The sequence below is a fragment of the Hermetia illucens genome, chromosome 3, assembly GCF_905115235.1.
Source record: "Hermetia illucens chromosome 3, iHerIll2.2.curated.20191125, whole genome shotgun sequence".
NCBI classification, from domain to species: Eukaryota; Metazoa; Arthropoda; class Insecta; order Diptera; family Stratiomyidae; genus Hermetia; species Hermetia illucens.
This window is the reverse complement of record NC_051851.1, coordinates 174556596-174570186: the sequence shown is the minus strand read 5'-3', so window position 1 is coordinate 174570186 and position 13591 is coordinate 174556596. Positions and strand designations below refer to the sequence as shown.

Here is a 13591-nt window from a genome sequence, read left to right as displayed (position 1 = left end):
GAAGGAGGGGAAAAAGTGGGAAGAAATTTGTTGGGGTAAGTCGCTGAATATGTATTTGAGCTAACGAAATTCGAAAGTAATTAATTGAATTATAATTTCCAGGATTTTGAAATTCAATTATTGTTGATATGAGGTTGTATTGCAAATAAAATGGATGATGTTGAAATTATTTAATTCAATATTAAACTCTGGACAAAATTTCCCCTGGGATAGGCGTCCAACTTCACTCTGCTGCGGTGTGACATGCAGAAGTCAAAGTAGCGGCTACAAATTTGTTTTGTCATTGGTGTCAGGGAGTGAAGATGGTGAGTTTTGTGAAGAAATTGTGTTATTTCATCCAATCGGAATATAATATTTAAGTGGGACGTACCGGACAATGATATAGCGTCAAGGAAAGATTGTTTAGTCGTGTTACTTCCAATTTCAAAAGATTTTTTCCTTTCTAACCTCACTTGACTAGGGACAATCTATGGCAATTCATCTCATATTGAACTTTTTAAAAGACTTCTGGAGGTTGGTTGTGCGGCGATTGTTTTGAGGACGTTAAGTTAAGTATCCCTCGAGTGTGCAGAAGGAGTTCTGTGGTCTAATGTTCCTGCGCGCAGCTTGTGGAGCTCCTTTTGTTTGCTTCCCGTGGTACATTCTCTCTGTTCGCGGAACAGATCCCATTCTTTGAGCGTTTTTTAATTATAAATTGTACCGACATGCATGACATACTTCTCTATGCATCATTCTATCAAATTGAAACGAGTTTTGCCGACAGAACAGTTTTTACAAGCAAGCTGGTCAGGTTCCTCGAGAGCAGGAATAGCGTTCTCATTGCCGGGGATGTCAACGCCCACTGGGGATCTGCTAGTGATCCTTACACTTCTACCCAAATGCCGTGCCTTTATTCGGAGCCAAACAGCAAGCCTTGCGTCAGGCTCGGATGGTGTCATCCTCACCTTTGTCCAATGTCCGAACCAAACGGCTCGAGATCTGCTCCTGCAAGCCTCAAATGAAGTATGGATCAACCAAAATCAACCCCAAGATTGATACGAGGTCACACTAGTCTCGATCCTCAAGAAGGGTAAATCTCAAAATGACCTCAACAATTTTAGACCGCTCTCCCTCCTCAACATTTTCTCCAAATTAACAAACTTCATGGTTAAATTTAAGCTTGTCTAAGCTCTTGAGGATTTTTACCTGCTCCCGGATAATAGCATGCTGACAGGAAACAGCGGTCCACCCCTTCGTGCCTCAATCACTTGCTACTTCACATCTCCATTGAGAAGAGCCACAAAAACGTGTTCTTGGTTTATCAATGAACGGCAGCAAGGTCTACGGGAGGGTGCACCTGTACTTCCTCATGGGAATCATACCCGAAACTAACTATGCAGGGCCATCACATCTTGATAAACGATAACTTTCCCCAAGGGTGTGTCTTCAGCTCGGTTATTTCACTTACCTCTACAAGAAATGCTTCAGCAAAGTGGAAATTCTTTACTACACTGGCGCTTTCCTAATTATAGCCTCAGGGGACACGCGGGAGGATGGAGAAAACACTCTCGCGATGCAGGCGGAACTCTACATAAACCGGTGGAAATCCCTGAAACTTTCGGTCAATCTGGAAAAGTCATGCACGATTGCTTTTGATCGTTCTCTGCTCTATGTTTTCAGGCTAAGGCAACATCAATAACGCCTGCCTTGAACACATCACTTTACTTAAGTATGAACAAGCGATTTTATCATCATCAACGGTGCAACAACCGGTATCCGGTCTAGGCCTGCCTTAATAAGGAACTCCAGACATCTCGGTTTTGCCCCGAGGTCCACCAATTCTGTCTGGCGTCCTAACCTACGCTATCGCCCACACCGCAGGCAGGGTCTGCCTCGTCTTCTTTTTCTACCATAGATGTTGCCCTTATAGACTTTCCAATTAGGTGACCTGCCGCCGCAACCTATTGAGCCGGATTTTATCCACAACCGGACGGTCATGGTATCGCTCATAGATTTCGTCATTGTGTAGGCTACGGAATCGTCCATCCTCATGTAGGGGGCCAAAAATTCTTCGGAGGATTCTTCTCTCGAACGCGGCCAAGAGTTCGCAATTTTTCTTGCTAAGAACCCAAGTTTCCGAGGAATACATGAGGACTTGCAAGATCATTGTCTTGTACAGTAAGAGCTTTGACCCTATGGTGAGACTTTTCGAGCGAAACAGTTTTTGTAACTTGAAATAGGCTCTGTTGGCTGATAACCGTGCGCGGATTTCATCGTCGTAGCTTTTATCGGTTGTGATTTTCGACCCTAGATAGGAGAAATTATCAACGGTCTCAAAGTTGTGGTCCAGTTTGATGATTTTTATTGGTTGGTTTTTGGTGCTGAGGTTGCCACCATATATTTTGTGTTGACTTGGATACACCGTGTGTATTCGAGAAAACCCCCGCGCCGACTCCACAGGCCATCTTTGATTCATCCGTGAAGAATACTGTATCATAGTTTTGCAACACGCCGCCGGTCTTCCACTTTGCCCTGGTTGGAAGGTTTACAGCAAAGTTTCTCGTGAAATTCAGTTTGCGTGTGGCATAGTCCATGGGGGATGCCCAGATTTCTCGAGGTATTTCATCTTGGAATTTGCTGTGGCCATAGGACTTCGCTGCCCAGCATCCGGACTCACGTAGTCTGACGGCACTGCACGCTGCCACATATTTAATGTGCAGGTCTAGGTGGAGGAGATGCAGGAGTACATTGTACCGGGCAGGACTGCAGAACCCCAGTAGCACCTGCACACGCGGTTCTTTGAAACCTATTAAGTTTTGTTCTATTGTATTTTTTCTTCAAAGCCTGCCACCATATAATAGAGCCGTACGTTAGGATCGGACGCACTACAGCGGTGTACATCCAGAAAACCATCCTCGGTCGGAGACCTCATTTCTTTGCAAATGTTCTCTTGCAGGCGTAGAAAGCTATACAGGCCTTCTTAACCCTCAGTTTTATGTTCAATCTCCAATTTAGCTTAGGATCCAGGATTACACCCAGATACTTTACATTAGAGGAAAGAACCAATCTTTGTTCATTCAGCCGTGGTAGATGGAATTCAGGTATCCTTGCCTTGGTGGTGATTAGCATCAGTTGCGTTTTCGTTGGGTTTATGCTGAGTCCGCATCTTGCGGCCCACAGGCATATCTTTCGCAACGCTCCTTCCATGATGTCGCTCATAATGGACAGAAATATCCCTGATATTCAAATCACCAAGTCGTCGGCATACGCCACCACCTTCACCTCACTGCTGTCCAATGTACGTAAAATTTGGTCCATTACTATTAACCAGAGCACCGGTGAGATGGCGCCACTCTGGGGCGTGCATCTGTTCACAGCTCTGGTCAAGTGGTTGCCTCCCAGATCCAACTGGATTATCCTGGTACTTAGCATGGATATAATCCAATGCGTAAGATATCCCTCCAATCCAATACCGGTCAAGGCTTCCTTGATGACGTTGTTAAAAGTTCCCTCTATAGCCTAGAAGGCAGCTAGAGTATACTGCTTGTACTGCAGCGACTGCTTAACCGTGCCAATTACCTCGTGGAGGGCGATTTCAGTGAATTTTCCTTTGAGGTAGGCATGCTGAGACTTTGGGAAAGGCGTTCTCTCCATAATCGTCCTTAAGTGAATGTCTAGGAACAATATGATATTTTGTTATTTTTTCTCCGATTTCTGGTTGTGTTGTTGTTGTTGTTTTCGGACGCCGTTGACGTGGATCGTCTTCAAGGCTTGTACGACCACGTTTAACTTCAGCAATCCATTTTTCTACTGTACTAATTGAAGGCGTAGAGTCCTTATACACTTTCAACATTCGTTCATACATTTCCTTTGCTTTTAAACCTTCGAAAAATAAAAATTCAATCACTGCACGATAGTTGATTTTTTCCATTGTAAAAAATACTGTGACAGGTCGATACTAAATGGGTTGTAAACAAAGAATGAATTGACAGATTGCAATGAAACTTCACACAATTCATATGAAGAGTGTACCAACATAACAAAAAAATTTAGGGTAGTAGCAGCGCCCCGTCTTATCGAACCGCCAAACTTATTGAATAACTTAGTAGATCATTATGTATATTTATATATGTACATTACTGCAGTATTTTGCATATGGTTTCCATGATCACCTCAAAGGGGAATAACGTGGTAAACATACCTACATGTGATTGCTCTGGGATGGTGAACTCCAATGCATGAAATAGCCAACAATAGAATTGCGGCCCTATCTTAAAATGTAATCACTCCATTTCCACTTCCGCCTTCTAACCTCTTGCAAAATCTGACTATACGTTGATATTTTGCGGAACAATCTGGAATTTATGTTAGCGATGAGATATCTTCATTTCCAGATTTTATGCAATACAGTGAGGATGGAGCTTGATGCAATGAATAACATCGAGTTCGTTGCCGCCGACAGCAGAAACAACGCTTCCTAGCTTTACAATTTGATTCACGCCTTCAATGCACTGCCCATTAATGCAGATAGGAAGAGTTTTTGTCTTCAGCTCGATTTTACTTGCCTCCGTCTCCAAATCCAGGACTATTTCATCATCAGCATAGTCAAACTTTTTGGATAAGATGGCTTCGTTCACTAAAATCTCCCAGAGCAATCCAGATACATTCCCTGTTGATGTTGTCGACAATTTTCTCGAAGTCACAGAGCTGGCGAAGCGGGAGTCGGAACTCCACAGTGATTCGCAAGGTATTGATGTGTTCGGCGAAGGAGGATTCAGAACTGAAACCAGCTTGCCGCCTATATCGAAAAAGGTTTCGAGGCGTGTTTTGATTTTATTTAAGCTCTGCATGTTGGAGGTATTTTTTCTTATTATTTGGATGCTGCTTACCTGGTCGATCCTACACGTCGATTTCCGTAGCTCAAAGTAAATATTTCATATTCAATATTGATCACTGTGTCATTGAACACTCTTAAAATATTCATCAGTAATTTTCGGTAATAGGAAATTATATTAAAAGGGTGGCCCCAAGTTGGCATTTTGCTGATGAACGGTTAAATGTCCTAGTCTCCCGTATTTTGGCATTGTTTAGGTTTTGCAAGTAGCACACCATCTGAAGTTTCGTGTTTCCAAAAACGATTGCTCCCGATAATTGTGATCCCCTTCACTGTTGTTGACGATGTGTTCCCTTCGTTTATCCGAATTAATTGAATAATTTGAAGCGATATCCTCGAATTGGTCAGTGATTTTAGGCTTCGCAGAGAGTCGTGGTTCTTGTGATCTTCTTTTTCTTTAGCCTCTGTCCCGTTCACAAGCGGGGCCGGTTCATTGCGATCGTTAGCGCCATTTTATTTTATCAAAGGCCTGTTTGAGATGTAGGCGGGAGGCCTCCAAATCGCTATCCCGCGTATCAAGCTACCGTTCTTTTGGCCGGTCTTTTGGTCGTTTATCATCGACCTTGATGTTCAGAGCAATTTTGGCAAGTGAATTCTCTTTTGCACGAATTACATGAACATATCATCGAAGGCGCCTATCTCATTTCGGATGTGATCAAGCCGTGTCACGCTACTAGTACAAAGCAACCTCTTCGTCTCCATTGCGGCGAGGCGCGGTTCATTATCTTCTATGCGATCCATGGAGGACTGCAGGACGATTAGATTTGAGACGTTCGTTGAGACATGGACCACAACGAACGTCAGTTGTGGAACGCCACTTCATCCAGGTTGCGCTAATGTATGAAGCAATTTCATGACTCAATTCTCTATTGGCTGATATCATTGACCCGAGGTATTTCAATAACTCAGTTCTGGGCAGTTGTGGTTCTTGTGATCATCTTTCTATTTATACTTGTATATTGTATATTTTTAGTCACAGAAACGTTTTGTAAAAGTAATAAATTTCTTTCTCTCGTTACAGTTTCGAAATCAATATGACAGCGACGTTACCGTATGGAGTCCACAAGGACGACTCCATCAAGTCGAATACGCCATGGAAGCCGTCAAGCTCGGTTCTGCAACTGTAGGTCTGAAAAATAAGGACTACGCAGTACTCGTTGCACTAAAACGTGCTTCATCCGAGTTGGCATCCTATCAGAAGAAAATCATTCCCATCGATGATCATTTAGGCATTTCAATAGCTGGTATCACTGCCGATGCCCGACTCCTAAGTCGATACCTTCGCTCCGAGTGTTTGAATTATAAATATTCGTACGACACTGCGTATCCTGTGCCACGACTGATCATGAACTTGGGAAATAAGATGCAAGTGACAACACAACGTTACGATCGACGTCCTTATGGCGTTGGGTTGCTCGTGGCAGGCTACGATGATCAAGGACCGCATATTTATCAAGTTGTTCCCTCGGCAAATTATTATAATTGCAAGGCGATGTCAATTGGATCACGGTCGCAAAGTGCTCGTACCTATTTGGAGCGTCATTTGAAGGAGTTTAAGAATCGGACGAAGGATGAGCTGATTATCGATGGAATTAAAGCTTTGAAGAGTTCACTGCCCAATGATGAATCGTTGTCGTCTTTGATGGTAAGTTAAATTGTTGCTTAGATATCTCTTGTCAGAATCGTTTTAACAATGATGACAACGCCTTACAACCTCCATATCCATCGCGTTGCCCTGAATATCGGATGGTTTGTACTTGGCTTTAGATTGGCTTCTGGCTACATTAGTTCATTCAGGATCATTTTGTATTTTTCTGTGTTCAATGTTGCTCACTTTTTTTATTTTTTAAATTTTCCAGGAAATCTCAATCGCCGTTGTCGGCAAGGATCAACCCTTCAAAATTCTCGATGATGAGGAAACCAAACAATATCTAGACCGTACACCACCAGTCGGACCACAACCTTCCTCAGCAGCAGCTGCACCGGCAGTCCCTGGCCCTGGACCAGGTCCAGAGGAGGACTACCCGGAACGCGATCCGCCGGCGGACCCCGCCGTAGACGTGGGCACAATGGAGCATTGAACGCCCATTCCTTTATCGCCCACGATCATTCACCTTCGTTATTTTTCTTTTTTGTACGGGGGACTAGGGAATTTTGAGTGGGGATTCGTTGCTAGTTTTGTTTTTAGGAAGAACGTGACTAGTAGCGGATCCCCACTCAACACATTGCGATCAGATGAGCTTTACAGTTATTTAGACACTGTATTTGGTGTTATACTTATCTAATATGCTTCAATTTAAATTCTTTTCGTTTTATAATAAAATTGAGATATGAATAAATGTCTTTTGCAGTCAACACATTATCTTTTATTTTTATTTGAATTCTCGCTTTGTCATGTGTATGCGTATGGGTATTAGCGGTTTGCAAACTGCTTAACCATGGGTGAACATGTGAAAACAACTCAGTTTCTTTTTTGTTTAGGGATTGAAGACTCCTAAGTCTGCATCCACTTGATGTCGGACCGGACCAAATGGAGAGCAACTTGTTCCCACTCTTCATAGTCCACCGACTCCCATTTTAGGGTTTAAGACGAATGACGAAGACGGCTATGGTTTCGTACCAGGGTGGAGGCGACTCATCAGATGATGTCTCACCTTTGCCCGCAAAACCTTAATAGGGACGTCTTGTAAATAGTGGCCTGAGGATGTCAAGGATGGGAGGGAGCCTCAGGGGCCGCACCTCAATAACTATCTGAGGCAGAATAAACAATGATTGGGACTGTGATTCGTCGTGAATCTTCCCTCACGATCGCGGCACTCGGCTCCGGTCGAGCCGTTTATTTTTTTTTTATTTTCCACGTTCTGGTTTTTGTCGTTAGGCCATCGCGAATTTCTTTATTTGTTGTCTATTTTGAAATCTGGTGCGGACCCACGCGTCGGTAAAGATACGTTAATTTTGTTAATGACACGTGAGGGATCAAAGCGCCCAAAGGACGATTTGTTTTGCACCCATCATTGCTCTTTCTGTGTTGCTATAAAAAAGTGAGCTCCACTGTTACTCAATTGCTCCAAGGTTTCGTCAATCCCTGTCTGCATCGTCTCATCGGAGTACGCTGGCATGACACTATCTCAAACGAGCATCTTGGGCGGCGTACAGGCTTGGCACTTGTATGCGATGTGATAGGAAGACGGAAGCGGCAGTGGACAGGTTAAAGATTAAGGAGGAGCTATGCCATGCAGTGGAATCCACTCTCCCAAGATGGCCGACGAGTGGGTCAGGACAATAGAGGAGGAGTGCGAGCGTCTCGGGAAGTCGTGGGAGGAGCTGAAACGCCTTCCGGATAACCGCGAGCGATGGCGCGTAGGTGTGGTTGACGCACTATACCCCACCAATGGGTGAAAGGCAATCATACATTATGTTTGGGTATGATCAATAGACACTTTAATCTTACTCCAACACACCTTATACATTCAAAACCCCAATTTCTGTCTGGTGTCCTGCCTTACGCCATCGCTCCATCTAAGTCATCGTCTCCCAAGTCTATTTTTTTAACACAGATATTGCTCTGCGAGTTGTCAACAACCGTGTATGGACTTCATCATTATAGCTGTTATCAGGGATTCCAAAGTTGCAGCCTCCTATTTTCATTGCTTTCATTTCACGAGTGCTATTGGATGCTGTTTGGCATTTGTCTTTGGTGCAGATGTTGGCGCTATGTACTTTGTCTTGTGTTTATGTGCAGTTCAAGATCTTGCTCCGTCTGCTCGATTTGAATGAAGGCAGATTATACATATTCGGTTTTCTTTCCCATTTTGGTGGAGCGACGTAACTTTACCTTTTACAATCATCTACCATCGAGCGGACTTCGCTCCATTGGGTGGAGGTGCCAAGAACTGGTCATTCCGCAAAGAAACGGCTCGCGCATTTCGTTGCTTATCGTCAGCCCGTACGACCTATTGCTTCTGGCATACACCTCAGCATCGTGAATCACTTTTTAATGCCAGCTTGAAAAGGATGCATGTAGTTTGCAAAGCTCACGGGGTGCTCTTGGGTCCAGGATCTTCAGGGCTAGCTTAGTCCACCAAATCAAGATCACCAAACTAGACGGTCATTCCTTCATGCTGAAGTAGGAGAAGAAACCAACCCTCATCCTCAGAGGGATCTCCCCTCACGAATTCATCCCCGATGACGTGGCTTTAGAAATTAAAGAGTTAACGGAGGGTCCGGCTATCCGCGTATCTAGGCTTTCCACCCTATGCTCATGAGCCAATTACACTAATCTGAGCCCCTTCCGAGAGACCCTCAACTCTGAGGCAGATGTTAACTTAGTCACTAAGCAAAATATCCTACTTTATCAGCGGATTAGCTGGGAGAAACCCAGACAAGGGGACATCATCCAATGTTTCAATTGCCAACAATTTGGCCACATTTCATCAAACTGCGGATACGACCCCAGATGCGTCAAATGTACGGGCCCACACGCCTCCAAGGACTGCCCTCGTTCGAATGTACAAGACAACGCTGATGAGGGGTCAGCGACGCCCCTCAAATGTGCAAACTGTGGCCAACTGGGTCACCCATCCAACTTCTGCAAGTGGCCCCATAGGCTGGAATTAATCCAGCGCAAAGAGAGAGCCAAAAGCATCCCGCACTCCCGATATGCTCCGTTCTTCCTCAACCTTCACAGAAACTTGTTTGTTCGTATCTCTCAGCCTAGCCTTCTGCTTCACGCCAACTGGACCGCCCCTTCTCATTGACTCCGTCTTTCGCGGCAGTGGCCAGGGGTCGAGCAAGACCTTTAGCTCTTTATCGCCCTCACATTTTTCCATTCCCAGGGGCTTCTTCATGGAAGCCAGGTCCCTATTCAATATGTTATTCTCCTCTCTGTGGAACACAATCTCTGATTTCTACCACAACTATATCCGTCTCCCCCTGATGACAAACCCGAAGCATACTTACAATTCCTCTTCAAATCGGTAGACAACCAAAATGAAGGTGCTTACACTCAACACTAATTTGCTCATTTCTAAAGAAAAAGGGCTGGGACTGGGGAAAGTCCCTAACGTAAAACGATATGCTCCCGGTTACATTACTTTCCGCAAAGGCGCGGGCAAAGGCACGGCCATAGTAACCAAAGCGGGACTCAGGCAAATAGCATCCCATCGGCTGCACTGGCATCAAACCGCCTGTTATCAGGAGTCAGACTTCTTGTCGGGGGTGGAGGCGTCCTTCGAGTCTTAATCGGCTCCCTCTATTTTCCGGGCGGCACATATCGTCACCACACTCCCATTCTGTCCGAACTCTGGGAAATCGCGGGCAGTTTCGATGCCTTCATTTTTGGAGGTGACCTCAACGTAAGGCACGTATCTTGGGGCGACTCAGTTAACAACGAAAACGGCCAAGTGCTCTTTGATTGGCTTCAGTCAGGTCCATTCCTTAGCGCGGACATCATTGACGCTGGTGTGCCATCTTTCCCTCGTAGCATGTGCCACTAGCTGCTTCTCTTTGGCAGCCTACTCCGACCGTCATGCCCTTAGAGTCTCCCTACATCTACAGCAAATTCTCCCTTTACTCCACCAGCCGCATAAATGGATGGCGATTTCCAATGCGGCTTATCCAGTGCACAGGGTTTTCCCCTGGACAAACCGCGCATTCATTCTAATGTTGAGCTCGATACATACATCTGGAAACTCAACTCTGCCTTCGAAACTACAATTGACAAACAGCCTCCAGTTAAAAAAACTTACGTGTGAATTTCCCCCCTGAACCCTCCTCTAAGTCCGCGATAGAAACAGACTACTGCAGCAGAGGAAACGATTATTTCACCGGTTACGGAACAGATGCAATGCTGACTACCGTCTCAACTCCGAGATCATCAAAGATCTGTCCAGCAAAAGCAAATGAGCCATTCGGTCCGAACTGAATGCATCTTGCAAGAAACTCCTCAAATCCCTCAAACCTGGCCCACGAGTTTTCTCAATAATTAATCGATTGGCTGGAAGAAAAAAATCTTCTCTTAACGTCAACTACTACCCGATAAAAATAGGTAACCTCCAGTTTCATTCCCCTGAGGAAAAATATCTGCTTCAGTCACTTATTCAGAGCCAAATTGCCAGCGTACCCCATCTGGAACTTGGTGGTTATTACTGTCAGCAATAAAACGTTGAGGTTGGAAGGGTCTTATCTTTGCCCCTCTTCTCCCAGCTGCCCGGCTGATATAGTCAGAATAGGCCCGTTCGCCTCCTTCTTTACCTCCCTAGAAGAAGTCGAACTTGCAATCACCCGGTTCAACAATAAAAAATCTTCGGGTCCCGAGTACATCTCTAAGTTTGTCCTGCGGAAGTGGGTAACTACCATCAGTGAACGTCTCGCCATCCACTTCAACAACTACCTGAACGACGGACACTTCCTGGTATTACAGAAATCAGCCCTCCTTATACTTATCCCTAAGAAGGGGTGCTCGGGCGATCTTAAAGATATGTGGCGTATCTCTCCTCTTTCCGATGTTGGAAAAATCTTCGAAAGTATCCTACTAAGTCACCTCATTCCACTTAATCAATTCCGCTTCGAAAACCTCAGATCCGCCGAGCACGCAATCCTGTATCTGCAAGAACGTATCCACAATCACCCGGAAAATAGGCAAATGCACCGTAGTCTGCGCCTTAGACCTCGAAAGGCATTTGATTCAGTTTGGAAAGAGGGCTTGCTCTACAAACTAATTCAGTCCAATTGCCCCCTCCCCATATTCAGAATCTTCAGAGACTTCATCTCCAACAGAACTTGCCACGTGCGCTTCGATGGACTTCGCTATATCGACCTCTCCGGTAAACTATGTAGTTGCTCAGGGATCTATTCTTGGCCCGAAATTTTTTAACATCTTCCTCCACGATATTCCCCTCCCTCCTCGTAAACTTATCCCCTACGCCAACCGCAACTCAGGCAGCCCCTCACCTGCCCTGTTCCCCTAACGACAATGGTCCTCCCGCATCAGGAGGGATTCTCTTCGCTGATGACACTATCCTAGGACTCAGGCCCTCACTAGCGTCCCTCTCTCTTAAACTCTTAACCAATAGGGTCATCGGGTATTTCAACCGGTGGTAATTTGCTTTAGAAATTCTAGTGGGAAGTACCATTGGCGCACAATTCCAGAAAGTAAAAATCTCCATTTACGCATTGCCAACCGCACGCTCAAGTTGAAACCAAATATAAAATAAGTGGGAATCTCTCTCAACAACAAACTTAAATCCAACCCTCACGTCAAATCTGCTATTACCAATGCTTTTAGGGCCTCAGCTGCCTTCAAAAATCTCCTCTCATCTCGGTCCCAGTGCCCTGTCGCCAAAACTGTTCTACACAAAACTCTTATTCGTCCAATCCTGACCTATGGTTTCCCAGCATGGGCTACCATGTCACCTAACACAGCAGAAGCCCTTCAACGCTTCGAAAGGACGATATCCAGGAAATGCACGGCCAAATACAGAAGGTCAAACCTAAAATTTCACAAAAATTCTCTCCTGTACGACCTCTCCGGGGTTTGCATCATAATTCTACACATGATCAAACTGTCGCGCGTCAAAATCAAGAAGTGGCTGTCCCACCCTAACCCACTGATAAAAAATCTCGCTAAGCGCAATGCCTATGCGAGCAGATGTACGACGTTTCAGGGCTGGGTCTCCTCGCGGACAATATGTGATATCTGTAAATTTAAGGTCCCTCCTCCTTCCAATTAGGCTCCACAATACATGCCCCACAATCCCACAGTCCTCTTCTTTCCTCCTGTCTTTGGTCACTGCCCTTGCACAGGTCCAAATCGAGTAAAAGGTAGCCCTTTCTCAGTTTGCTATCACCATCGAGAAAGTAATTACGTTGCAGCGTGCAGTGCCGTCAGACTACGTGAGTTCGGATGCTGGGTAGCGAAGTCCTACGGCCGCAGTAACATCATATACGAAGTACCTCAGGAAATCTGGGCATTCCTCACGGACTATGCCACACGCAAGCTGAACTTCACGAGATACTCTGATGTGGACTTTCCAACAAGGGCAAAGTGGAAGACCGGTGTCGTGTTATGACTCAGTATTCTTTACCGATGGATCAAAGATGGTCTGTGGAGTCTGCGCGGGGGTTTTTCGTATGGTCTCCCAGGTTTCGCCAGTGTATTCCAAGCGGAAGTACTGGCGATATTGGAAGTCTGTCTATGGCTAGAGCGAAATTCAAGCCTCAAGCGTGACATAGCCATTCTGACCGACAGCCAAGCGGGCATCAAGGTCTTGTACTCAGCGACGACATCTTCCAGGTTGGTGGTCAAGGTCACCCTCCTTTGGGTTGTCAGGCATAGGAACATAGAGGGGAATGAGCGGGCTGACGGATTATCTAGGCGAGGCTCTGCTCTTGACAGCGCTTTATTGAATATGGTCGGTGTTTCGCCGGCGGAGGCTATTCGCAATACCTAGCAACCGGGGCCTTAGATGGCGTAGGCTTACGAGCTTTCAAGCGAGTCAAGGAGAATTCAGCCCACTTACAACATAGGCTGATCACGAGAGCTCCTGTGCCAGACGTGTGCAAATGCATTCAAGATTACGGCGGTCTGCATGGAGCACTGGGTCATAGGGGACCATGCCGCCAGGATCGACATACCCTACAATTCGCATTGCCGAAGCTGCCGAGAAGGAAGGGAAACCCTACGGAGAAGAAAGGGAAATCCCCATGCACCCTCCTAAA

The 13591-nt window shown here is 45.5% G+C and overlaps 1 protein-coding gene across 1 annotated transcript; it reads left to right on the top strand.

Moving 5' to 3' along the window:
- The first annotated feature begins 149 nt into the window (after window positions 1–149).
- On the top strand, window positions 150–7228 carry LOC119651049 (proteasome subunit alpha type-1). The gene is made up of 3 exons (XM_038054374.1): window positions 150–305; window positions 5895–6518; window positions 6733–7228. The coding sequence occupies exons 1-3, from the start codon at window positions 303–305 to the stop codon at window positions 6952–6954; spliced, it is 849 nt and encodes a 282-aa protein (XP_037910302.1). The 5' UTR covers window positions 150–302; the 3' UTR covers window positions 6955–7228.
- The last annotated feature ends 6363 nt before the right edge of the window (window positions 7229–13591 follow it).

Coding starts and splice junctions, on each gene's coding strand:
- LOC119651049 (XM_038054374.1), top strand. Junction 6,519..6,732: donor AATCGTTGTCGTCTTTGATG/GTAAGTTAAATT, acceptor TAAATTTTCCAG/GAAATCTCAATCGCCGTTGT.